Source organism: Homalodisca vitripennis, chromosome 8, assembly GCF_021130785.1.
Source record: "Homalodisca vitripennis isolate AUS2020 chromosome 8, UT_GWSS_2.1, whole genome shotgun sequence".
NCBI classification, from domain to species: Eukaryota; Metazoa; Arthropoda; class Insecta; order Hemiptera; family Cicadellidae; genus Homalodisca; species Homalodisca vitripennis.
The window spans coordinates 28,399,753-28,427,401 of record NC_060214.1 but is presented as its reverse complement, the minus strand read 5'-3'; the positions used below and the strand labels follow the sequence as shown (position 1 = coordinate 28,427,401).

Below are 27,649 nucleotides of genomic sequence, written 5' to 3'. Positions count from 1 at the left end.
TGTTTTAAACACTGATACGAGTATATGTGTTTAACACAGTTATAAAAGACGTGAGGACTTAAAAGTAAAATATTTTTTGAGAAAAATGGGTACATTTCAGACTCCTTTAAGTTTTTAGGATATTTTATACACCATACCCCCTTGAGTCAGCCCCATCAAAAGTAATTTTCTATATACCTCCACTGATATCCATATGGAGAGGAGCTCAGTTATTCTGCTTGAAACATGTTGCTTATGGGTTGTGGTGCGGAAAGAGTTATAATGCTTTATATTATACTGCTTAGTGTTGACATACAAGTCACTGAATGCCATAAGGTAAGAGGGCTCCTTGTTACATACTTTATTTTTTTACATAATGTCAATTAATGTCGTACTGTCAGGGTTAAACTGTGGAATCGCAATAAGCAGCAGTATCGATACTTGAAAACTCACAATGACCAGTTCTAGTTTCTTCCATATCCACTATTCACTCCAGTTTAGTATAACAGTATAACGATGATTAAAAGGAGCCTGTCAAACCGGTTAATGTTAATGAAGTAACCAATAGAGCTTAGCTATTCGGTTCCTCCAGTTTACTTCGGGGTCAAGTCAGCTGTGTACCTGAACAACAGCAAGTTACAGTATTGATTACATAATCAGCTGCTTTTAGTGGGCAAACAGCTGAGCTGAGTCGTCTGGAACTGGAAAACTGACGTTTTTTATTTCTAACGCACATAGAGAGGCAACCGCTATGATACTGTAGGAGGGGTCAGAAGGTTAGGTCCTCTACGAATTTATTTTGTGAATGTGTAACAAGGTCAATTGATAGTAACTGCTTCAACTCAATTATCTCATTCAGTCACACTGTCGAGTAGGAAGGCGTTTGTTGTGGCCTCAGCTGCGACGAGTGTTTGTTTACATCCTATTTATCAAGGAATGGCGATGAACAAGATTCCAGCAGTTTTCACTAAAACCACCAGTAATCACCTATTAGGATTGAATCTGGGTACGTATTCAATATATTTGTCCTGATTATGTACCGACTTTCGTTTTCTATAATGTTTGCAATAATATATTAATTCATTTTTTAACAAGATATAATTTATTATTAAACATAAAACATTTACGGTGGTACTTAAACATTTTTACATAATATGCAATGTGCAATAAATTATCATTCATAGAATTAGTACGTTGTGTGATTTTATTCAAATTTTGAAATGTGACAATTCAAAAACAAAACATATTAATACAGGATTATGTAAGCCAGAAAATAGTAGGCCCTATATATTTATGTTGACAAAAACTATTAATCCTATCAAATAAGCTATATAAAACTAATTAATTAAGTGTAATTTTATTTATAGGCTGAATGTTAGCGAATCTGATCACTCATGTGGTTGGAATAATTTCATTTCTGTCTGTCTGTCTGTTTGCAAGAAATCTCGAGAACAAACTGAACTAAGTTGTAAACTGTATGTTTTGCATGAAGCTTTACTTCTATTTATACAACATCGAGTTCAATGATAGTGCAAGAAAATCACAGAATCAATATGCAAACAAACTGACCACAGTTATATGACATTTTAACAGGTGACATAATAACACATGCAACCTAAACTATTCATAAGATATCTAAAGAAAGATTTCATTTTTAGATTTTAAATTTTGTATGAAACTAATTTTGGTACTTTGATATTATATCCTGAGGCTACTATTTCTCTTAACAGTTTTCCTTACCAGGAACCTAAAAATAACTACATTATTAGAAAGAACAGACTTTATTTGACTTACTCTGAAAATTGTGTGTCATAATGACGATCGATTCTTGTTTTCTGCCTCCCGTAAAGAAGTGATTTTGGCGAAAAGGAGGCCACTCTGTTCCTATCTACTATGTGTTATAGGCTATATGTACGTATTATAAATATAAAAAGGGTACTTTGGGATTATACCGACCACACTAGTATGAAGAACACAAAAATAGAAATTTATAGAAACAAACATGATAGAACGAAAAAAAAACAACTCTTCAATTACAAAATTACAAACTTACAAGCATTTCCAGGTATTGTGATCGGTATTGTTGTCGCTGTTATCTTATCTTTCTCGAGAATCCTGATTACGGCAGGCCGCGCGGCATCACGTGATTTGCACGGTACATAATTGCCTTTCCATTACAATTCAATTTATATTTCTGATTAGCCCCTCTAGAATTTGATATTTTACTGATAGGTACTATCTCGAGGGATGTTTTTCTTTCATCGACATCAGCGCGGGGCAGCACCGAAGGTGCTGCCAAGGCCCGCGCTGATGGCCGGAGGCACTCGCATTTTGGGTGGCGGAATGTGATCAAGAATAAAAACAAGTTTTTAGTGTTTTTTTAATAAAGAGTTTAGTTTGGTAAATGATTGTTTTTGTTGAATTTTTGTGTTTGGAGAAATGTAGAGGTAAAACACGGAAGTACAACAAAGCGATGCACCAGCTGAACGGGCGGCGAGACTGCAATCACGTTATCTACTAGACGCTCGACTTTGACCTCTGTCTGAGGATGGGGAGGGGTTTGCGATAAGACAATTCCTGTTTTATATTGACGAAATATTGTTCTACGCTAATCTAGTAATCAGTAGAAACGAAATGTGAAATAACGATTCATGTCTGGGTGTGGTCGGTATAATCCCAAAGTACCATAAAAAGTTTTAAATCTACATTTACAAACGCTCATGTAATCAGAGATTGAATTTACATATTGTCTCGAGGTATGTTTGACTTTTTTCACTAGAAGTACAGAGTGGCACAAAAGGTTATCTTTAACTTTGGTACTACTAGTAACATTTTTGTTATAATCTAATCGAAACCTCCTTATACTATGTAGATAGAGACAGAGTTACTTACTTCTCGCTGACATCGCTTTCTTTTGAGAGGCAGAAAACAAGAATTTATTATCATTATGACATGTAATTTTCACAGTACGTTAAATAAAGTATGTTCTTTCTAATAATGTAGTCTTTTTAGATTCTCGATTAGAAAAATTGTTCCAAAAATCTGGAACTGAACAAAAACGGGCCAAAATACCCTACTTTCTACATAGACAAGAATGAGTTCTATGATGGTGCATGTCCATACGCGAGGTTTGGCTTGGCTGAGTGTCATTGAAGTCATCTAAGTTACCACTCAGTAGGCTGGCCTAAGTTATCTTTTGTTTCCCGGTGATTGTAACAGTTTCTTTTTTTTATGGTTGTCTGTCCGCAAGAAATCTCAAGAATGAGTTGAGATTTGAGCTATAATTTTGAAATGTTGCATGCAACCTCAGCAAACCCTGTATGCATCACGTGGTTTGGCGCACTCCTGCCTATTTAGAAATATTACCTACATTAGCTTTTGCCTTAAAATGTAACTGTTAAATTAAACTTGTTTTAGAAACAAATAGGCTTAATAAAAGATGTTACCACCACCAAAATCTTCCAAAAGAAAATCAGGTAAATTCAGTATTCAAGAAGACATTAGTATCATAACAAAATATTGAAAAAGACCTTCTCCTTTCACTGGAGGTATGGCTCTAATGAAAAGTTCATGGGAGGTCAATAAAGATTTATCAATGGGTTTGGACAGTTTTCACCTAATGTTAGTATAGTCGGTTAAAAATGTCATTGACATTGATAGAAAGCCTTAATTTATATATGCAGGGTTTCACAAGAGGTTGGTACAATCTCAGGAAATTTTAGTCTAAATGCAAAAAAAAAAAACAAAAAACTTCAATTGTGATCGTGGATCTAGCTCATTTAAATTAGCATCTCTCTGTTTGCCTTTTCCTTAAACCTTTCTAAAACAACTTTGAGTTATACTTTTATAGTTTGTGATGATGTGCTGTAATTTTCATATTACATTTCACTAAAACAGGTTAAAAAATAAAGTATTTTATGCCTATTAAGAAAAAAATCTGATTCATAAAATAAAAATCGTTTAGTAGGCTATCTTATTTGTTATAGTTAGGTAATAAGTTAAATAATTTAACAAGTTCATTTAACTAAGGCTTTGACTTTGGATTAATTTAAAAATGATTTGCCTAGTTCCTATGTAAATTCCATTAACCTTTAGAATGCTGTTCCCTCTAGCATAATAAAATACAATTAAAACATCTGTTGTAATTTGTTGAAAGTTACATTTGAATTTAGTTTTCTGAAGTTATTGTAGAACAAATACATTTAAAACCTTAATTTTGAAAGTGATGTTTATATTTTTGTATATGTTTTATAATGTCTCTGACAAATTGATCAAAGTTTTCATCATCTGGTTTAGCCATTTTTATAATTAATTTAATACAAAACTGAAAAGCAAAACTGCAAACACAGATACAATCACTATTTCAAAGAAATAAACGCGTACGGTCCGAAGAACAATGAATGGAGCAGTCTTGTGCATCCAATCACCAGTTTTACAAACTATGACTCACAATAAAAATTTATATTATGAGATTTCCCGTCATTGGGAAAATTTAACTGTACAAGATTTCCAGTAATCCGTGTGAAAGTGTTAAATATGTAGTAAAACAAAAAGAGTAAACATATCTTCTTTCACAGTTTTTTAATGTTCGATTTCTATCTCCTCCTTTAAATGAAGCAATATAGAACGTGTATTTTTGAGATATTAAATCATATTTTAAGTGCAAACTATGATTTTCTTAAATTCTTCTGGGATTCAAATTTGTTATATGAAAACCTAGTATGAATATCTGAAGAGGTTATCTCTCTAACTGACAACTGTTGTATATACAGCAGTTTGGCCGCTCCCGTACTGTCTTTGCCGTTTATACAACATTAAGCAGACGTTTTGGAAATTGGTTATTTTTTGCGTATTTTCAATGTTTTGGTTTTAAAACCAAATATTCACCAACAGTAGGATAACCAACATATTTGAAGTACATTACTACTCAATAAATTAAACTTTACTCTTCTCTTTATAGTTAGAAAGAATGTCTTGTGTGAACGAATGTGACCAGCTGACCGGACCTGTCTTATGAGTTATGTCAGCTGTCATTGTGTTTTTAATGCCTGCATAATTGGTTTATTTTTTAGTGTATGCGTTGCTTTAATCATTAGTAATATGGCTGATGAAGACGCATTCAATTTTAAGAACAAATTTAGTGACTTGAGAGAATTATTAGCTGAACAGGGATCAGTGTCTATTGAATATGAACAGTTCTGAAAATTCCATATGAAGCTTGTTCAAGGTTCAGTTTTTATTTGAATAACAAAACTATAATAACAATAATAAACGAGTATTATTATTCATTGAGTTTTCCTGAAACAATAATATACTAGCGGACCCGGCGCGCTTCGCTGCGCATTTCAATAAGTTTCCCGCGGCTTCGCACGCAATTTCCCGTTGAAAACAGTACACTATATTCACTTATTCATTTTCTATCACATTCTAAACATTGCTGAGATAATTGATAATTAGTCGTTCCTTCGTGAGCTTCTTGGGCGCATTATGAAGGTATGTACCACATTCCTGATACTTCTGTCAAAAAAAAAAACAACTAAGGTTGATTTTATAACATTCTTTATATTTGTAGCCAACGTAAGATAGTAATTATGATATCTGCATTGCTCTTCTGATCAAGCATGAGCATGGTTTATATTAAATAAATATTGCAGTTAAAGGTGAATTTTTACGTCAGTGATTGCAGAAACAGTTTAAACAAAATTTGTCGTTTCTCTTAAGCTTACTCTATGCTTTAAAACTATAAGTGTAGTAATTAAATTATATATAAATATATTTTTTGTCGCATTATATATGTTTACAAAGAACAGCTGATTAAAAATTTGAAAAGACTCTTTCACTTAATAACATATGTTTGCTGCAATGCATTTCTTACGGGTATTTCTGTAACCAGTGGGGCGGAATCCTGAATCGGGAAAGGGATAAAAAGTATCCTATAACCTTCTACAGATCAAGACGAACAAATTAAAAAAAAAATTAGGCGAATCCGTCCAGCCGTTTGTGAGTGATGCTGTTACACACGAACAGTTTCATTTTTATATATAATATATAATAAGTCTTATCTATGTTGAACGTACAAAAAGGCTGAAATACAAAGTTGAAATTTCTAAAAAAGTACAGCTTTTCTAATTAAAATCGCTAAAACTGTATGTATTTTTTTGTAACTATAAAATTGTGCTTTTGTATATTTTGGAATTTATATAAACCTGTCACACATATTTGATATTATAATGCAAAGTTATACAACATTTTATCAAGCACTTTCAAATACCAACACTTATTTTGAAATAAGAAAATAATAATACAAATAATTTATTACTATTCCTTGAAATATCCTGAAAACAATGATATATGATAAGTTGTTTATCTGTCGGATTATGACATATTATATCTAATGACAAGTTTTACAAATGTCTGAAATAGGTGTGCTAGCACAGGAGCAGACACCCTTTATCATCATACCCTTATTTCATTATTTTTAGCTATCCTTTGAGATTCTTATGATTAATTAATTACATAAAAGGATTTTTAAAGGCAAACCCCTTTAATATCAAACTTTTATGTTAATTCACATAGTATGCTGAATTTTAGTTCTTTTTTCTAATATTTTCAAAATCTTTATTTCTAAAGTTATTTTAACAACTTTTTCTGTATTTAAGTGAAAATATATGCATACTTTCTTATGATAAAAATGGTTTCCTCAAAGTATTTTTCTACCCCAGTTTTTACCAATCAAATATAAAACATTAAAAATGTAAAAATTGCTAATACATTGATAATAAAAAAATGTAATCAGATTATCAGATTAGATTAAGGAAGATCATCAAATAGTCATTATATGTAATAAACTGCATTCCGTAATAAGTTTTATAACTGGCTTTTACAACATCCTTTTTATGTAATTTGTGCATTTTACAATACACCTATGATAATTTTTAAAACTCTTTTGAAACCTTATTGGAATTTTATATTAGTTACTTGTTAGTTTTATATTACTTGTTTATCTTATACATTGACTTGGCTCTGAGCTATAATTCTTGACATTGTCAATGAGTGTAAACTCATTAATGGTGATAAATATTTATTTATTTAGTGCCATTTTGAGGCTGGGATTTTTTGACAAATAAACTGAATGTAATGGCTGGAGAGTGTAGTGTTTTTTATCTGTCTTTCAAATAATTAAAGCCTTAATAATACATAAAATTTCTCTCACTGAAACAGTGTTCAATGTATAGTAAATAGAAAAAGCAGTGACTACTGTAAAAAAAGCTGTGAATACTCTAAAATTGAAGTTGGTTACATGTTATGTTTGTAAAATTATAAGTCATAGTATTTATTCACAGGTAATAATTTTATTTGCTTTCAGTAAAATGTATGGGCACCCTCAGAGGGGCCGTGGCCGGTGAGCCTGAACGTCCTGTGCTGAAAACCGACTCAATTCCTGGTCCCAAATCAAAAGAATTGCTTGGCCAGTTAGAAAAAATTCAGGTAAATTGTACCCATTTTTTGTACATGCAAATATTGAATTATTACTTCTACTTTTCAAGTATCTTTTTTCCCTAGTGTGGATGATGTCTTGGAGGATCGTGCCATGAGATGTTAATTTTAAGATTTTAATTGAATTATCGGATATTTTTATCAATATTGATTTGAGGTTATTGATTGACTGGTACTGTTATAATCACCAGTGTTCAAAATTGGAACTTCAGTATGGCATTCTTAGTTTTATTTAATTTATTTATTTATTTAATTACTCAGTTACACTTTTTTTTACATATCAACTATTTCCCAGAAATGTCACCAAACTCCTACTATCACGTCAGCTACTCTAGTGTTAATTTTTATTCCTTTCAAAAAACAGTACTTGATACTTGGCAGGTGATCATTATTAAAAATTAATATTAATACACTTTGTGGATAAGCATGACACATTTACCAGACAAGTAATTCATGTGCTTGGTAGGAGTCACTTCATTAGAGAGGAAGCCAGCCTACCAGAATGTATATTTAGGAAATCTAAAAGAAATCTTAAGAGGTGAAAAATGTGCAGTCAGCTTCATAACAGACAGAATTAACTGCTCCAAGAAAGTATTACCACATCCAAGCAACACAACTGTGAAAGTGGTTGGAGATCCCAGAATAAAAAAATACTAAAAACGGAGCAGGAAAACACCTCTAATCAAATCCTACATGTGTCACCAAAACAATGCTGAGTTTTGATGTTCATTGAGTATTTCAAAATATGGTGTATCAGACATAAAAGAATCCTCTTATTTTGATGTGTACTTTTTCTCTTTCAAGCCATGTAGTGATCAAACCATGGGTCATAGATCACATCTAACATATTAAGGGTTTCAGCAAATCTGATCTACAAAATAGGCCTATAGGTGTTTTTTCCAGTATCTTCACCAGTTGATCAGAAAAACTTTCATCAAAATCAATATGAAATTTTAGGCACATTTGCTAATTTTCCTGTGCAGACCTTTTGTAAATTATCGATAGCGGCCTAACTATAGGTCATATTTCAAATCTGAAAACTTCCCTAGCAAACGTTATCTCCTAAATGAACATCACCAATTCCTTCACTTCCGAATGTACTAACACCTCACTTAAGAGTCGAGGGGCACAGCCGCTACCGAGTCGAAAGCGAGTTCATACTATAAAACTACTGTACACTATTTTTATACAAGCACCATATTTGGAGTAATAGTACACCAAAACTACTACTTATGCAAGTGCTACAGTTTTTGTAATATAAGAGCAAAGAGTAAAAGTAAAATTTCTAAAAATTAGATGAACTGTTATTGTAATGTGTATCACAAATTAGACTACTAACCAGATGATAAGTAGTATTTGAAATTATGGTATCTGCAGTATGTCTACCATAAACACAGATTTTAGTACATCATTTTAAGGTTAAGGTTAAAATGTTGATGTAGAATAAGTATAAAAACCTATTTCTGTTAATTTTTACAGCAATCTGGGTCAGTCCAGCTATTTGGAGATTACGAAAAATCTATCGGCAACTACTTGGTGGACGTGGATGGAAATGTACTGTTGGATATCTACACCCAGATCTCCTCTATGCCGCTGGGCTACAACCATCCTGATGTCTTCAAGGCGCTCCAGAGACCCGAGAACCTCGTGAGTAACACCTAACTCATAGTGTAACACCTGTAGCCACTGTCCCACAAAATAATTTGAATTTAAAACTTGCAATGTTTTGAAGGTTTTTGAAATAGTTATATGTCCAGTCCCTGGTTTACTTATATTTCTATTAGAATATAATAATTTGGCAAATTAACTTAATTGTATAAGGGATTGTAAGTTGTTGGTGTGTTTAGTATTGGAATAATTAAATTCTTCGTTGATCACTATTCCACTGGAAGTCTCAAAAATCCCATATACCATCTGATATTTAACGCACCGAATAAACTCGTCCTCTGGAAATCATTATATCATTGGAAAATGCTAATCTTTGATGTGCATGAAAGGTTTGCTTTCACATAGAAAATGATCAACCACAAGTAATACAATTAAAGTATCAATTTCATAGCCATTTATGTTCTTTTCAATTTATAACTTACAAACTAGCAATCATAAATCTTCATACAAGTATTTTAAAATGTGTAAAAAAACAAAAATTTAAATTAAAAATAACAATTTTCATTGTTGAAAAATATAAAAAGGCATTTGTCATAAATTGTGTTATTTAGACTTTCAATACATTCAGTTAAAACAGTATGTTACTAGCAATTTTTAAAATTAATAATTTTGGCTGAATAAGTTCAATATTTATTGTGTGTGTCTCTTTGTTGAGTTAACAACATACAAAATAATGTCACGTGAATTCATAACATTTGGCATGAAAGTGTACTTATTGATTAGATAAATAAAAGGAGATTAAAACACTTGATCAGTTTAACTGAAGTGTGTAATTCAGTGTAATACTTTAATACTAACTGTTACATTGCATAAAAGTAAATACACAATTTATTACGTAACCAATAAAGATGCTAGTTATATCACATTATTGCTGAAGTTGTTCATGTCAATGCCACATAACAAATTTATAACATGATAGACTCAAGTGTTTGTGAGATGTTCATTATCCTTTCATAAAAATTTAATAACTTGATAATTTTGTATTATAGTGTTGATAAAGGGTTATCTTTGGAAAAGCTTTGGATTTAAAAACTGTGACCAAGTTAATATATATCCAATTGCACTAATGTCATGTTTTTGTGAATAGTAGTATAATTTCAAAAACATGGCACAGGACAGCAGGGGCAATTTGTTTGGCTATTTCCACCTCACTTCCAAAGAAATTATTATTTTTTTCACAAAAGATTTTAGACCTCAGTCTTGGCTTGGCAACCAGTCTGGAACTGCCGATTGTTACCATTGTCATATGGAGAGTTCCTGCAGTTTTTTTCACAAAAGATGTTAGACCTCAGTCTTGGTTTGGCAACCAGTCTAGAACTGCCAATTGTTAACATTGTCATATGGAAAGTTCCTACAGTTTCTTGACAAAAGATTTTAGACCTCAGTCTTGGCTTGGCAACCAGTCTGGAACTGCTGATTGTTAACATTGTCATATGGAGAGTTCCTGCAGTTTCTTGACAAAAGATGTTAGACCTCAGTCTTGGCTTGGCAACCAGTCTGGAACTGCCGATTGTTAACATTGTCATATGGAAAGTTCCTACAGTTTCTTGACAAAAGATATTAGACCTCAGTCTTGGCTTGGCAACTAGACTGGAACTGCTGTTAACATTGCTGTATGGAAAGTTCCTGCAGTGTTTTTCACAAAAAACATTAGTCCTCTGAAAATCTACTGTCAGTTGACAAAATTGTAATAGATTTTCTGTGGAGTCTGCAAGTGAAGTAGGGAGTTTACAGTTGGTTATACTGAAATTCAAGTTAAAAAGAACACTCAGATATTGTCGGGGCAATGTTGATAAATTTTTAGTTATAATGATTGAACGTGTGTAAATATGTTTGTGCTCAACGATCTCTAAACTTACGCTCAACGTTTAATATTTTCTGAAATATAATTCAACTTTTAATTTTTTGGATGGAAAATCAATTTATTGAATTTTGTAGTACTTAATACTTTCTTAAAATAGACTTCACCGATGGGTGAACTCGAGTGAAGATTACTTAGAGCATGATAATCCAAGTAGTTAGAAATTATTCCAGCTTTTCAGTTAAAGTTGTTAGACATGATGTGAGTGACAAGTGAAAGCTTGTTATCAAGTAAGTTCAGGCTTTAACTGTTCCGTATTAATGTCATAGCTGCCTACACCAGAGAATAGTGTGGGCAGTTAATTTAATTATGTCTTGTTGAGCCATTAGCAATAGAGACCTGGCTTGCGACGCAGTGCTTTGATGACGACGCGGAACTACAGGAGGATGTCTACCTGGTTGAAGTCTCAGGCGGCAGAATTTTATAACGGTGGAATTTAAAACCAGTTTACCGCTATGATAACTGCCTAAATTTGTATGGTGACTATGTTGAAAAATAGTATTTTAGTGTCACTTTCAAATTTATACAATGACATTTTTTTCTTGTACTTTGTTTTTTGTTTATATCGACATGTTACATGTGTTCCCAGAGGGCAGTACTGAACAGACCTGCACTTGGAGTGTTCCCGAATGCTGACTGGCCGGCAAAACTGAAGAATGTACTTCTTGGTGTAAGGTTTTGTTTATAATACCATTAACCATAATATAATGTATATACACTTTTCTATACATTTTATGAATGTAGATAAAAGGTCCAACAAATATTTCGCATGGTTTAAAAGTGTTAAGTTTAATTTAAAGTGTTTGCTATGACTTTGCTGTGTATTTTTATCTTTCAATGTTTGGTATATGTAAAGGAAAATCTAGATGTTTTTAACCTGAGAAGTGTCACTCATAATTATAATACAAGGTACCAAGATCTTCTAGATTTAAGATATGTTAGACTCACCAAAACCCAGCAAATGTATTTGTATATTGGGAAAAAGCTCTTCAATAAGTTACCATTAGGCTGTAGAGATATTACGTGTAAAGTTTTTAAAAATGTTGTTTTAAGATGGCTTAAGAAAAAAGCTTTTTATTCTGTTGATGAGATGTTATCAGGCAGTATTGACATTGTATTTTAATTTAGTTTTTTATGTTTTCTGACATGTACTTATGACCATAAGTGCTAAACCTAGTATTCTAGTATTATCTAATTTCTTTGACTTTGTCATGGCATTGTAATGTGGGACGACAATAAAATGATTCTTGATTCTTGACTCCAGATCTAGCGGAGACTGTTTGAAGTTTATCATAACTAAACTTTTCTGTGTGTTCATGTCAGTGGTACAATAATTAATAATAATATCTTAATTGTCATACTGATATTCTGTGGATGACTAGGAGGGGGGAAATAAGGGGGAATAGAACCCTCATAATAGCTATAAAAAAATTTTTAAAAATATTTGTATAACAGCAATCCAACTTAATTGAAATACAGCAGTTAAATTTTTGACTTTGTATTAGACCAATATAATTGATTAAAGTTCACATTTATTTTTATATCCTTTAGAACTCTTTAATCAGATACATCCCTCCCCCCACCAAACAAGGTTCTAGTTACGCCACTGGCTTGGATAATGTGGAAGAATTGTATATTATGACGAATAAAAGGTTTAACATGTGTCTTTTAAGTCTCGTTATAGAATTTATGTGTACATTGTCATTTTTTTTCTATTCTTTTCACAAGTGTCAGATTTTAGAAAAAAGTGTTTGTGCATCCAATTTGTGAAAATAAGTTTATACATTTTTTGAGTATTCTATCAACAGTGGAACTTGGATACATATATGAAAGCTATCTATTAAACCAGAAAATATCTATTACTGCTTGTCAAAATTGTCATTTAATATTTTGGTAGTAATATATAATGTTTTAGTTATGTGAATTTTAGTAAACAAAACTTAAATTTGTAATGAAGAGTAAATGTTTGGGTTTGGTAATGTTTTAAATACATGGGCTGTCCGTAAAGTAAAGGATGTTTTTGCCCGTTGTGGTGATGAATAGGATTGGAGTTGTCAAACTTACAAACCTTTCCTACCCTCAGTATGCATCCAGCTGTGGTAGCATGTGGCTTGTGTTCCCCTACTCTACTCTCTACAACATTTTAACCCTCTCAAGTCTTCTTATAATACTTATTTAGCGCTTTAGGAACTAAGGTGTGCACTGCACTAGAAAATCCTACGACTTGTATAGTGTAGTCTGTGATTAGTGATTATGTTTTTCTTGAAAAAAACTACAAAGCAGTTGAAATTTAATTAATCATAAAGTTTGTGATATGTACGGAAAAAATGAGTGAAAATTAATGAGGTAGTGATGCGTTGATTTAAAAAAATGGCCATTTCATTGTTCGTTATGAGGGCTGCAGTGAGAGGTCTAACTTTGCTTTTTTGGTGGTAAGGTTTTGAAAATCCTAATGGAAACCATAAAAATAAAAAATTGCTGAACTGAATACTGGTGTAAATCTGTGGTTGAAATCACAGGTGGCAGATATGTGCCAAAATATAAATACCTTAATTTAAAAATGATATTGTGAAAAAAAGTTCAAGAATATTCTTTCAAATGTATTTTAAAACTGTATTGTTGTCATTTCAAAACATTCTAAATTGGCTCATAGTTGAAAGGAAACTTTAAATTGTTTTTCAAAAAAGCTTGCTGAGTAAAAGTGAGAATTGTTGAATAAATGGAATGGAATGTTTTCTCATCATCGTTTAATCATATACAACCAAAAATATAATATTTTTTTAGTAAATAAGGAAGAGATTCAACAAATTTGATATTTGCCATGTTGATCTTACAATGGAAATCGGTCATAAAAAGATTAATACATGTATTTTATCACAATTTATCAATAATGTCAAAACCGTGTAACGAGAACATGGATAACATAGTTGGTATTTAAAATAGCATGATTGCGAATAAAAGTAAATTTACTCACCACACGAAGGATTAATAACTTAATGGGAAAGCAGGTAGCGCCAGCTGGTCTTAGTAATGTGACGACTATGATGTGTGGGTCTTGTTCCAACGAAAATGCCTACAAGAACATTTTCATCTGGTACCAGCGTAGACACCGCGGCAGCACCACCTTTTCACAGGAGGAGATGGAATCTTGCATGATCAACAGAGCGCCAGGCTCTCCATCTCTGTCCATTCTGTCGTTCCATGGTAAGGATTCTGTGAACACCATAGTGTGTAGTAATTATCCGTAACAATGACATTAAGGCTATAAGCTATTTAAAAAATATTTTTCTCTTATTCAACTAATCATGAATGTATTACTACTGCTTTCTGTGTTAGTACCAAATCAATAATTTATGTAAATCTAGCTGTTTCCTGTGGCAGATCCTCTGTTATACAAAACGGACGTAGTAGACATCCTCTTTCGAATTACCATCCTCTCTCGAGAAAAAAAATGATTCTTACACAGTACCTGTAAAAAATATGATTGTCTTAGCAAAATTTCATACTATTTGAAATGAAAAAAAGAATTTTGAGCATTTTATTGTTATGTATTAAACTAGTTAGTTTTGAACATAACAATGGCAAAATGATTGCAATCTTCCTTTCAAATCATCCACCGAGCATCATTGGAATTTAAACAAAGATTCTTGGAATTTGTTTGAGAAATCCCTGATACTTTAGCAGTTGCTTCTAAATCTATTGAGACCAATTGGACGGAGACCTCTGCTTGGAGTGAAATACTGTTTCTTTGTAGACCCTTCTTTGTGCCATGAGTGATAAACTATATAGTAGAGAAAATTGTACTCTCTAGACTTTTCAAGCATCTTCAACTGAACAACCTTTTGACAGAGGAACAGCATGGTTTTATTAAGGGACGATCCACCATGACTGCAATAGTAGATCTGTTGGAGCACATTGTGGACAATATTGAGGCTGGAAATAATGTAGTGGGAGTGCAACTTGACTTGAGTAAGGCATTTGATTGTCTAAGCCATGACTTGATTATAAGAAAACTTTTTCATCTAGGAATCCAAGGAACAGCACTTTCATGGTTCTCAGCATACCTTGAAGGAAGACGCCAGGTTGTAGAAGTGACTCAGACCATAAAAAGAATTACTACAATTTCTAGATCTGAGGTCCTGTCAATGGACCGTGGTGTACCGCAAGGATCTGTGTTGGGGCCTGTACTTTTTATATTATTTACTAATGATTTTCCTAATGTTTTACATTCATACAGTAATTTAGTCATGTATGCTGACGATTCTATGCTATTAACTGCCAATAGCTCAGTGGAAAATCTAGAAATAAATTCATACATTGCTGTTAACATTGCTATGGATTATTGTAGAAACAATGGCCTGGTTTTCAATGAATCAAAGACGAAACAAATTTCATTTGGGAACAAGAAGGATTACATTTCAGATCTACCAAATCTTCAATCTGTCAGCTCAACTAATTATCTTGGAATCATTGTTGATGACAAATTCTCATGGCTAAATCATATTAATAACTTATGCCTTAAACTTAGCTCAGCAATCTATGCCATAAAAAGGACGAAAGCTATAAGCACGACAAAAGCCACAATAACAGCCTATCATGCTCTGTTTGAAAGCCATATGAGATATGGCTTAGCGGTCTGGGGTGGTTCAACTGAAAGAAATCTCCAACGAATCCTCATTCTTCAAAAAAAGGCTCTAAGAATCATGGCCGGCTTGGGATGTAGAGAGAGCTGTAGAGGGGTATTCAAAGAGTGGAGGTTATCAACAGTAGTCAGCCTTTATATTGTAGAATGTATTGTGATAGCTACAACTCATAATGTCCAACAGCACCAAGACATTCACTCTTACAATACTAGGCATGCCAATAACTTTACTTTGCCAATCCACAAGTTAACTCTCTCTGAAACAAAACCAACCTATGCTGGGGCAAAATTCTTCAATAATCTCCCTGATGAGCTGAAGAAAATGGAAGGAAGGAAGTTGAAGAAAAGTCTGCACTCCTGGTTCCAAGAGAGACCCTTTTACTCAGTAAAAGAATTCTTGAATTGGAGAGCCGACTCGCAGAGAATGTGAAGACCTAGGCAGCTAATAACAACAAACCTGGGAAAAATTTTTAAGATAATATGTATTTGACGCCATTTCCTTCTTGATGAATGTGAAAATAAAGAATTGTCTTGTCTTGTCTTGTCTCTTGTCTTGTAGCTTGAACTGGATTGCCACATGATGTTTTGATTAGCTGAGAGATTCCTCACAATGAATTCTGCCACTAGGGAGGTGGTGGTGCTGGTGACTGGAGCACTGTGTGGTGGCTAGTTTTATTACTATATGGGCAAACCATTGTAAGCACTTTTTATTAGTCTCATTTCAATTCTACAGAAATGGGGGCCTCAATATGTTAGATTAGTACAATCTTGTTTATCCGGATGAATTGAGAGCAGAAGTGATTTGGATGAAATCACTTCTGAAATCAGTACTTTTTTTACTGTTACTGACTGTGTTGTATCACTGAACAATGGCAAATATTAGGAAAAATCCTGTTTCTTTCATAATCCTCTATTGTCAAAAATACACTTAAAAAAGAGACTATAGATAATAAGGAATTTATTAAATTAAATTAAAAGTGATCCAATTTACAATTTTGTTTAACAGAGATTAACTATTGAGGAAATAAATTAAAAATGTAGTTTACTTTTTTGTTAAATATTGTCTCTTTTGTTTGACTTCGGTACACTGCTTCCAGGAAGTACGACCAATGGTAACGTTTTGAGGCCATAATTTCTGCTGATGAACTGTCAAATTGTCACTTGACCAATAAAATAAACCAACAGCCAGTACAGCTGCACTATGTCATCAGAATGAATCATAGTGTTTCCAGTTTTTTCATTGTCAAAATAGTTTTCATCGTTTTCTGTGAAGAACATGCTACCGATACAATTCCTCATCATTCATCACATCAATGCTGATGTCAGTCTGAATACTCGTTTACATTTTCCAATTCTTTCCAATGTCACAATCATCAAGCTCTCGTAGGCATTGTAGAATTTCAGAATGCAAATTTGTGTTCACAGAAAACTAACACACTAGAAATTTAACAAAAATTCTCAACTCTAAAAACGATCGGACTTCACTCTGTAAAACTGATCCAGGTTACCTGGTAATCTAGATAAATGAGGTCCCAAATAAATAATTTAATTTAATATTTAGAAATAAACAATTTTTGTAAACTACTCGTGAATACTAAAATGTCATGATTCCTATATCAATTAATTCATTGTATTGCTGTATAACATTGGTAGGTGGCTTCCACGGCCGCACGCTGGGAGTGTTGTCGACCACTCACTCCAAGTATATACACAAGATTGATGTGCCTGCGTTTGACTGGCCAATAGCCAAGTTTCCACAGTACAAGTACCCATTAGAAGAGAACTCTCGTGAGAACCAGGCAGAGGATGAGAAATGCTTGGCTGAGGTCAGTGCCAGTCTGTTATACTAGAATTTTACTCTTTCGCTGTACTTTTTCTGTCTTACTAATTTTGTAGTTAAATACAGTAGGAAAAACTGCAACAAATAATTTATTTTTACATTTTGTATTTTTATGAGTCAACATTAGGATTTTTATTTTTTAAACTTCATACACTTTTTGGAAAATATTTGATACTAGCAGGTAACAAGGTATCCGCGGCTTTGCGCACAATTTGGTTTTGAAAAATAGGGATACCATGAGCGTATTCTTTTAAAGGGACATTCCAATATCTTGATACACTTTAAATTTAGGTTTAAAGATGGGGTCCTGAAGTTGGAGAGTGTTACTGTATTTTTAAATACCTCTGAAATTTCTCTCCAATATTTCATGTTATTTTATGGAATAGCTCCAATGATTTCAATAAGAATTAAACTAAAGTCGAACTTCTTAGCTTTTCAGGTAACATACTGCACTTATAATGTAATAAATTATGGAATTTTACTATAGTTGATGAAAATCCCAATTCAAACAAAAAGAAGCTTTTGCGTGTAACATGGAATTTGTAAAGTGTAACTGACTTTCAGATAAATAATAACAAACGTTTACTATCACTTGTTTAAATTATTATACTTACTATTCTTGACTTTGACTGGCGATTAAAAACATATTTACTATCTGTTGAATAAGCCAAGTCCGAAAACATAACGGAGTGTTAAGGAAGATTTCAAGACCAGTGGGGCCGTGGGGTAGCCGGGAGGGAGGACTTTCCGAAATAGGAATAGGTCTATATAATAGACTCTGTCAAAGACAGCTCTGTTTAATAGACTCTTCTACTTTCACGAGGACATAGACCACTATAGAAAAACATTCCTCTGAACCTGTGTGTATTTAATAAATTGATCTAATGAATGGATAATTTCTATGTTTGATAGAAAGATCTTTGCATTGCAGGTTTCGGAACTGATACAGAAGTACAACAAGAGTGGCAAGCCTGTAGCCGGGATTGTAGTGGAGCCCATACAGTCCGAGGGGGGAGACCACCATGCTTCTCCAGAGTTCTTCCAGAAACTTCAGGCGATTGCCAAGCAGGTCAGTGTTGAGAGTGCAGTTTCAATGCTGTAAGTGATCATGTTGCAAGTATCGGAACTGATAGCGAAATACGAGAGTAGCAAAGATCATAGTGGAACCCATACAGTCTGAGAGAGTAGACTATCATGCATCCCCAGAGATTTTACAGAAACTTCAGTGCGAAGCAAGTCAGTGATGAGAGTACAGTTTCAATGCTGTAAGTGATCATGTTGCAAATATCGGAACTGATAGCGAAATACGAGAGTAGCAAAGATCATAGTGGAACCCATACAGTCTGAGAGAGTAGACTATCATGCATCCCCAGAGATTTTACAGAAACTTCAGTGCGAAGCAAGTCAGTGATGAGAGTACAGTTTCAATGCTGTAAGTGATCATGTTGCAAGTATCGGAACTGATAGTGAAATACGAGAGTAGCAAAGATCATAGTGGAACCCATACTGTCTGAGAGAGTAGACTATCATGCATCCCCAGAGTTTTTACAGAAACTTCAGTGCGAAGCAAGTCAGTGATGAGAGTACAGTTTCAATGCTGTAAGTGATCATGTTGCAAATATCGGAACTGATAGCGAAATACGAGAGTAGCAAAGATCATAGTGGAACCCATACAGTCTGAGAGAGTAGACTATCATGCATCCCCAGAGATTTTACAGAAACTTCAGTGCGAAGCAAGTCAGTGATGAGAGTACAGTTTCAATGCTGTAAGTGATCATGTCATGTTGCAAATATCGGAACTGATAGTGAAATACGAGAGTAGCAAAGATCATAGTGGAACCCATACTGTCTGAGAGCGTAGACTATCATGCATCCCCAGAGTTTTTACAGAAACTTCAGTGCGAAGCAAGTCAGTGATGAGAGTACAGTTTCAATGCTGTAAGTGATCATGTTGCAAATATCGGAACTGATAGCGAAATACGAGAATAGCAAAGATCATAGTGGAACCCATACAGTCTGAGAGAGTAGACTATCATGCGTCCCCAGAGATTTTACAGAAACTTCAGTGCGAAGCAAGTCAGTGATGATGAGAGTACAGTTTCAATGCTGTAAGTGATCATGTTGCAAATATCGGAACTGATAGCGAAATACGAGAGTAGCAAAGATCATAGTGGAACCTATACTGTCTGAGAGCGTAGACTATCATGCATCCCCAGAGATTTTACAGAAACTTCAGTGCAAAGCAAGTCAGTGATGAGAGTACAGTTTCAATGCTGTAAGTGATCATGTTGCAAGTATCGGAACTGATAGTGAAATACGAGAGTAGCAAAGATCATAGTGGAACCTATACTGTCTGAGAGCGTAGACTATCATGCATCCCCAGAGTTTTTACAGAAACTTCAGTGCGAAGCAAGTCAGTGATGAGAGTACAGTTTCAATGCTGTAAGTGATCATGTTGCAAATATCGGAACTGATAGCGAAATACGAGAGTAGCAAAGATCATAGTGGAACCCATACAGTCTGAGAGAGTAGACTATCATGCGTCCCCAGAGATTTTACAGAAACTTCAGTGCGAAGCAAGTCAGTGTTTAGAGTACAGATTGAATGATGCAAGTGATGACATTGAAAATGAATTATTACAGTAAAGATTTTAACACTAGATTTGTCATTCGGTGCATTAGGCTGATATTAATTGCCAATTCTGTGTATGTAGCATTATAAAATACTCTCATATCACGTAACTTTTGAAATAGTAAATATTATCCAATTTTTATTAAATATATATGGTTGCAAAAAGGAAGAACCGCCCAAAAATCAGGTTTTTAATATTTTGAGTGCGTGTCTCATAATTTTATGGAACATCAAAACTCCCGAAGAATGCATGATATTACCCAATCGATGTATTAAATTTTAGCATATTTAAGTTTAGTAGCACTAAGTTTATGTTGTAATCACATGTTACTTAATGTTACGTCTATTGTGTTGTTAGTAACACAGTTCCCCACTAGAACACACAAGATGTATTACATCATCTTTTATATAAAACAACAGCTGGTGACTTGCATACATATTCATAAAAATATGTATATAACTCTTGTTTAAGTTATATAAACTATACATTTCTGAAAACAGCATAAAAACGGGATCAAGTGTATAAATATTGGATTTTTTTCTTTTGTATACTAGAAGTTAGTTATAAAATGGAATTTGCGGAAATTAAAAATATGGAAATTTATATATACGGTATATATATATATATATATATATATATATATATATATATATATATATGGAAATTAAAAATATTAATTTTCATATAGTTTGAAACATTATAAAATTAGGCTTAAAGTAAAAAAAATAAGTCAACAAAACATGTTTCTGTGTTCTTTTGTGAGAAAAATTATGTACAAAACTGTATGTTACATTTGAAGCATTGGTTGTAGTTAAAAAAGCTTTAGAAAAATAGATTACCAGGTACCCTAAAACACTGTACCACTACAGTAAGTTTGCGTGCCACTTCTAGGGTTAAAGAATACCTAAAGTTGTCAATGGTTTTGGTGAGGTATTAACCCATTGCGGATCGTGAAAACGGCGCGCGCGCGGGCCTTAGAGTACGAATTAATCCGTATTACAACGCAGCACCCGCAGTGGTTGCACGCCTACCTGCCTGCTTAGCGCGCTCGCTAATTATACATGTTTTGTTTGTTTATGTTATATAAACATTATACAGATCATATTAGACAAGTATATTATACTAGAAAAAATTTTAAAATACAGATACCTAACATTTTTACCTACGTATTTTGCATGTTGTAGCTGCTTGATGTAGGACGGATCAAATGTTTTACACAATAAAAAAATGTTCTAATAAAACTATTACTTCAAGAAACAACTAATCTAATATTTACAAAATATTTACACTGTATTTACATTAGTATCCGCGTAATTATGAAAACGTGGACAAATACGCGTGATAGAACCGTCTCAATCCTCAATAACACTATCGATATCACTTTCATCACTTCCACTTTCTAATAATAGTCTATCTAATTCAGATGATCGTAAATTGTCACCCATTTTATTGCACACGAGGCAAAGGAAAATCGAACGCCACGACTGTACGCCTCAGACAAACAGTTTGTCGCAAATAATAACGTTATTGACCGATAACGAGGGGAGTATTTGTGGACAAGTCCCAGAGATAAGATAGGAAACCAGTCCAGGAAAACAGACTATAATAATCTCCGAGCCTTATAACAGCGATAAGCGTTCAAAACAAATGAGTCATCCGTACCACGTCATCCGCGTGAGGGTCACGTCATTGTGCTTTTGGTCCACGCCTCGCTCCGCGTCACCCTCACGTCGTTGATCCGCAATGGGTTAATGTCAAATGTTTCTTTACTTCATGACGAAGTTCAGTTTACTTGTCTTGATTAGTACGCAGTAAGAATATTTAAAAAGCCAAGAGCATTTTTAACATTAAGGAAACGGAGAGTATTTTGTGTAGAACAGCATATCAGATATTTATTGTGTAACCATCAAAAAGGAAAAGAGACGAGTGCAATTATTGCAAGAGTTTACATGATATTTACTCTATTCTACAATATCATAATTATGACAGTTGAAGAATTTATCTTGAAGCAGTAGCCACTCAGTCAAAAAATTGTGACAGTGTGTCTAAATGATGACAACTTTGTTGCAGAATGGTGCAGCACTGTTGCTAGATGAAGTTCAAACCGGAGGTGGGCCCACCGGCAAGTTCTGGTGTTATGAACACTTCAACCTCGAGTCTCCACCAGATATTGTTACATTCAGCAAGAAAATGCAACTAGGAGGATACTACCTGAAGCAGGAATTTATGTAAACCATTTTTGTTCCTGAGTGAATTTTACTACTATTTACTGCTTACCAATTATCACGTACCATATTGTCCTTGATTAACTACAGTAAGCTTTATACAGGGTGTCCCGTAACTCTCTGGACAAAGGTATACCACATTATTCAAAAATGTGGTTATGGGACGCCCTGTATGTACTGGGAAACTAAATATTGTACATTTACTGTCAATGGTCATCAGCGGAGTTTGGTGGTAGTTTGCTAATTATATTTGAGTTCAAATTGTTAAAGAACTGAAGTAGTGACGGTGACATCTAGAGCAGTCTGCACCTACTTTGTCCGATGATGACTAGTGCATCTAAATCCTCCTTTGTGCCCAACACTGTTGCAATAAACAAATATCATCAGCTATTACCGCAAACAGATACGTTTCTGGTTTCACGCATCTGTTTTGCAGACAATACGCATATCAAACAAACAATATGTGATCATACCTGTCATTGCGTGGCCATCATGGCGTGAGATTGGAGGTTTAAAAAAACTGCCCTCATTCAATCAAAGCTCTCACAAGTTACTTCAAATTTTCAGAAAACGCTTATTTATAAATATAACTTTTAAATAAATTAAACAATCAGTTTGAATACACAAAATGAATCAGAAAATGGTCCACAATTAATATTTCAAATTCTTTGTCCCCAGCCCCCCTCAGCCTTACAGAGTGTTCAACACTTGGATGGGTGACCCAGGCAAGATTGTGCTGTTGGAAGCTATCTTAGACGTGATCAAACGTGACAACCTGCTCGCTACCGTTCAGGCCTCCGGTAAGGTGCTGATGGAAGGCTTGGGTTCACTGCAGAAAGAGTTTCCCACCCTACTCAACTCGCTGCGTGGCAGAGGCACCTTCTTAGCCATCAACGCTCCAACAACTCAGTTGCGTGACGACATGATCGGTAGACTTAAGAAGAAAGGTACCTAGTAATTTTAAATATCATTCACTTAACATTACATTTTTCCAGAGTTCAAGTATAAAATTACTTAAATTACTGTCACTTATTTATTAACTTTCTAATCTTAGTAAACATGCAAATTTATGAATTAGTAAATTAAATTTATGAACAAACACTCGAATAATTCAGAAATTTTATTTTTGTATTAGTAAACATATCTTATTTTTTACAGCATCATGTCTGGAGAGCAAAGGCTCTAGAAATTTTAAGAATTTGTTCTTTGTGTAAATACGAACAAGAAATGTAATATAAACATGGATCAGAAATGCTTAGTTACCGTCTGTTTGTGTGTATGTGATGTTTAGTATTTATTTTAACCTATTAGTTTTTACAGTATTAAACTTTAAAAATTTCAATATTTCACCATCTTTAAACGTGATATGATAATATAATATTTTTTACCTTGATTTAAAACTCTAAGAAAAACAATTGTGCCAAATTTGAGTTTTTTTATCTTTACTTCTTTCTGAAATAAAAATAAAAACTACAGAACACATACATACAATATTGTGTAAATTAATGTGAACAGAGGATATTCTGTTAGCTGTTTTGTTCATTATTGACATATTACACTTGCTTTGTGTTACATTAGTATTATATTATATAAAGTGATGTTTAACTAACACGCATGTTTAATTAATTAATTGTTTAATTTAACCTGTACTAAATGTATATATCATCAGTATTAATAACGTTAGAATTAATTGACAAAATTATTAATGTGTAAATATGTTTATAAATAAAATTTTATTTATTTAAAAAGTCAGGCTTAGCCCTAAAACAGAATAATAACGAATAAAGGATGCATGTATATAGTAAGCAGAGTGTAGCTGTACTCGTGGTCAAAGTTTTATTAGTCACGGCTAAAAACATAAATTTCTCAATATGCAATAGCCCAGAGGGGGACAGGTCGCAGATTGGCCTTAACCCCTTAACTGCTGTAGACGTGTTAACACGTGCAGTAGCTCAGAGCCATTACCGCGGCTGAGTAGGAGAGTCGCGGCACAGCCAGCGCGGAGCATTCAAGGTTGGATAGTCGACGTTGTGCCGGCACGCTGTTTTAACAACTGCTTAGGCTCTAAAGATCAAAATTACAGGTTATATTATATTATTGTAAGATTCCGTATTTTATGAACAATAACAAGTGTACTGCCACCTTTCTTAATTTGACGGGGTTCGAGGTACTTCTCCAGAAGCTGGCGGACTAACTCTAGATGAAACTGGGACAGAGTCCGTTCTTTACCAGTTTTACATAAGTATAATGTATGTGCATTGAGGATGGTCATGTCTAATGTGTGAAAAAATAATTTCTTATACCATCTCGTGGTACGTCTGATACACTCTATGTTTACAATCATCATATCGAGCGATCGACTGCCCCCATGTTTACATTGTACTCTTCAATACATTTTGGTTTGATTACAGGCGTTTTTGTTCTTTTGTCAATTTTTTGTCTTATTTCACTTTTGTTATTGTGACTATCACCCATAATTATCTCACACTTAAATAAACAAAGTGTTAAATAACCCAACAATCACAACGTTTATAAAGTGTGGTTAGACACAAACTAATATTTTGTTGATGTGAACACGTGCTACCGACGTAGTACCAAAAATGTAAACCACGCAGAGACACTTGTCAAGGGGAGCTACAGTCATTGTAGTACTGAAAATAGCTGCCAGAGTGCAGTGAATGCTCCGTAGGCAGGCAGAAATAAACAAAAACCAGCCGTCTTTCAGAAACATTTTAACACGAGAGTAGCAATGTGAGCACGACACATAGAAACGTGTAAACACGTGAGTAGCGCTGTAGGTGCCCGGCTCGTCGTATTGCTCAGCAGTTAAGGGGTTAACCCCCTGTGCTGAACTATCTCCTCCCCCCACCTGCCCTTCAGACGAACCTGCATATTGGTGGCCTTTCAGCCATGCCATGTTTAAGATGTGGTCCCGTGATCCATAGACACAATAAGTTTGCAGACCCCTGATCTAGACCATATAAATAGCATTAATTACACTAAGCCGATCCAATATTTTTTCACATTCCATGTGATAAATACACAGAGTACAACATTTTTTAAATATCAGCATTTAATTGACCTGCCAATTGGAAGGCCATGAATTAGTGCATTAAAATATAAAATATTACCATAAAAAAATAAATAATGTGTTGTTCTGTTACAGGTGTGCAAGCAGGAGGATGTGGTGACTTGGCCATACGTTTCCGGCCTGCTCTCATCTTTCAACCTCATCATGCTGATATCTTTTTGGACATCTTCCGTCACGTCCTCAAGGATATTAATGGCTGAATCCGAACTTAGCTATCAGATCCTGACAACCGTCTTGTGTTTGTGGTCATCTATCAAAGTTGTCATTGTGAAATAGTTGTTAAATTACTCAGACATAACCGTGAAAAAAAGCTAGTGCTTTAACAAAGTCCCATTCTGTTTCACCATTTGGTTCCTGCAACCATGAGGCTGCTTATTTTGTTGAACTGATGTTTTTTAAACACTGCCAAAGTGCGTACAGATGTTCTTTTAATTAGAAAGTCACTGTATTATTCTTTGTAGACTTATCCTGTTGACAAGTGTGCCAAGCCACTGGATGAGTGCGCTTGCCATTTTCAGTTTGTTCCCATGTGAGGGATCGTGGCGTTTGTTTTTGGCTAGCACTCAGACGGATGTTCTTGCTGATGTATCGATATAATATATGTGTAAAATTTTGGCTTGCTTCTCCCCAGATCTGTTACAGATCAAATATACACTTGGGTGAAGCCGTCATATTGTTAAGCATATATCTCGTGCTCTTGTGAACAGGTCACACTCATTCCACTTCAGCTCTTGCAAGTAAAATAAAACGTAGTGTCCCGTAAATTGAGCCAGGACCAATAATAAAATGTGCAGTATTATTTCGTTGCTCAAAAGATAATAACTGCTGGTCAAGAATATGCCCAATATAAAACTTTTGTAATTTTTGTTTTAGAACATAGTATTACTTAGTTATATAAAGTAGAAACATCTCTTCCTTCAAATAAAGTATGGAACTATTTAAGATTTGCTTAAGATAAAATGTATGCATTATTGTATTTATGATCATTATCTTGTCATATTTTGGTAGTAGCCTATGTAAGATCAATATTTACCAGTATTGCTTTAGTATTATTTTAATTCAGTGTTAATTAAAAATGTATTTAACCCTTTTATGTGGTTGGTTTAGCACGCGTAGAACCGCTACAGCAGGACCGTATTGAACAAAGAGTTTTAGTAAAGTCACAATATCTTATCGCTGCTTTATATCAGATCGTCATGACTTTTTCTACAATATTCATAATTAAACTCGCAATAAATTTCTTAATATAATTATTTTTGTATCTTTAAAATTATTTATTATTGTCAGGCAACATCGTTCATCCATCAATCAATTTGCTGTCAATTTACGTTCACAATTCTGTAGCAATCCCAAATGCTAAAGAAAATTTAATTTCACTAACATTTAAAAAACTAACAAATACGTCCTGGTAAGCAGGCAAGTCTCACCGCCTTCTTTAATCACACTGCCATAACTGTAATCAGTTGACAGAAGCCAATTGACTATTGCTTATTCAGAAAAAAATCAATAAAATCTAATTTGAATATGTGTTTCTTGTTTGGTCTACAGTTCTTTTACGGTTACTTGAAATAATTCAAACATTTCTCACAAGATTGAACCACATAGAGGATTGATGCTGCGTGTTATATAGACGTTATAATGTGGTCATAAGTTGGTGCATCCATGTAATAAACCACTTTATTAAGTTACAGTTAAGTTTTTAAATGTTTATATACTATTTATATGTATGATTATAAATATTTGTAGAACATTTTTTCACAGATTTGTGATTATCGGTCTTTTGCAGTATAATTTAACTGTGGTGTACTGTTACATAAAAGAATTTTACGTAAATATTACTACCAGTTTATTAAACTGTAATAGGGCAGAGTGCGAACAATTTTACATGTTCTAGTATTATTTTAGTGTATTTTTAACTGTTTACAAGTCATAACCTGTTAGCTTGTATCAAATTCAGTTTTATATCTCTTCAAGGATCTAGTACAAAGTGAATGTTGAGACTGAAAAATTATTGAGGGCAACAAAATTAAACAAATTGTACTCTAACTACAGTGGTGGACCTCATATCTGCAGTCAAGATAGAAAGAGAAATAGGTGTAACCTTGCACATGCACTTCGGGATTGTAGGTGTCACTCACGGAGCACGGTGCAGCTGATTTCCCGAGCTGTCACTCGCATGCCGTGACCGATGCTTGTCTGTACTGGTGATTTTTT

The 27,649-nt window shown here is 33.9% G+C and overlaps 1 protein-coding gene across 1 annotated transcript; it reads left to right on the top strand.

The window, feature by feature from the left end:
- Positions 1-564: 564 nt before the first annotated feature.
- Positions 565-26,525, top strand: LOC124367446 (4-aminobutyrate aminotransferase, mitochondrial). The gene is made up of 10 exons (XM_046824268.1): positions 565-985; positions 7,346-7,467; positions 8,956-9,123; positions 11,595-11,675; positions 14,014-14,209; positions 17,301-17,473; positions 18,419-18,556; positions 22,190-22,347; positions 23,023-23,291; positions 25,511-26,525. Exons 1-10 carry the CDS (start codon positions 916-918, stop codon positions 25,633-25,635), a joined length of 1,500 nt encoding a protein of 499 aa, XP_046680224.1. The 5' UTR covers positions 565-915; the 3' UTR covers positions 25,636-26,525.
- Positions 26,526-27,649: the final 1,124 nt, after the last annotated feature.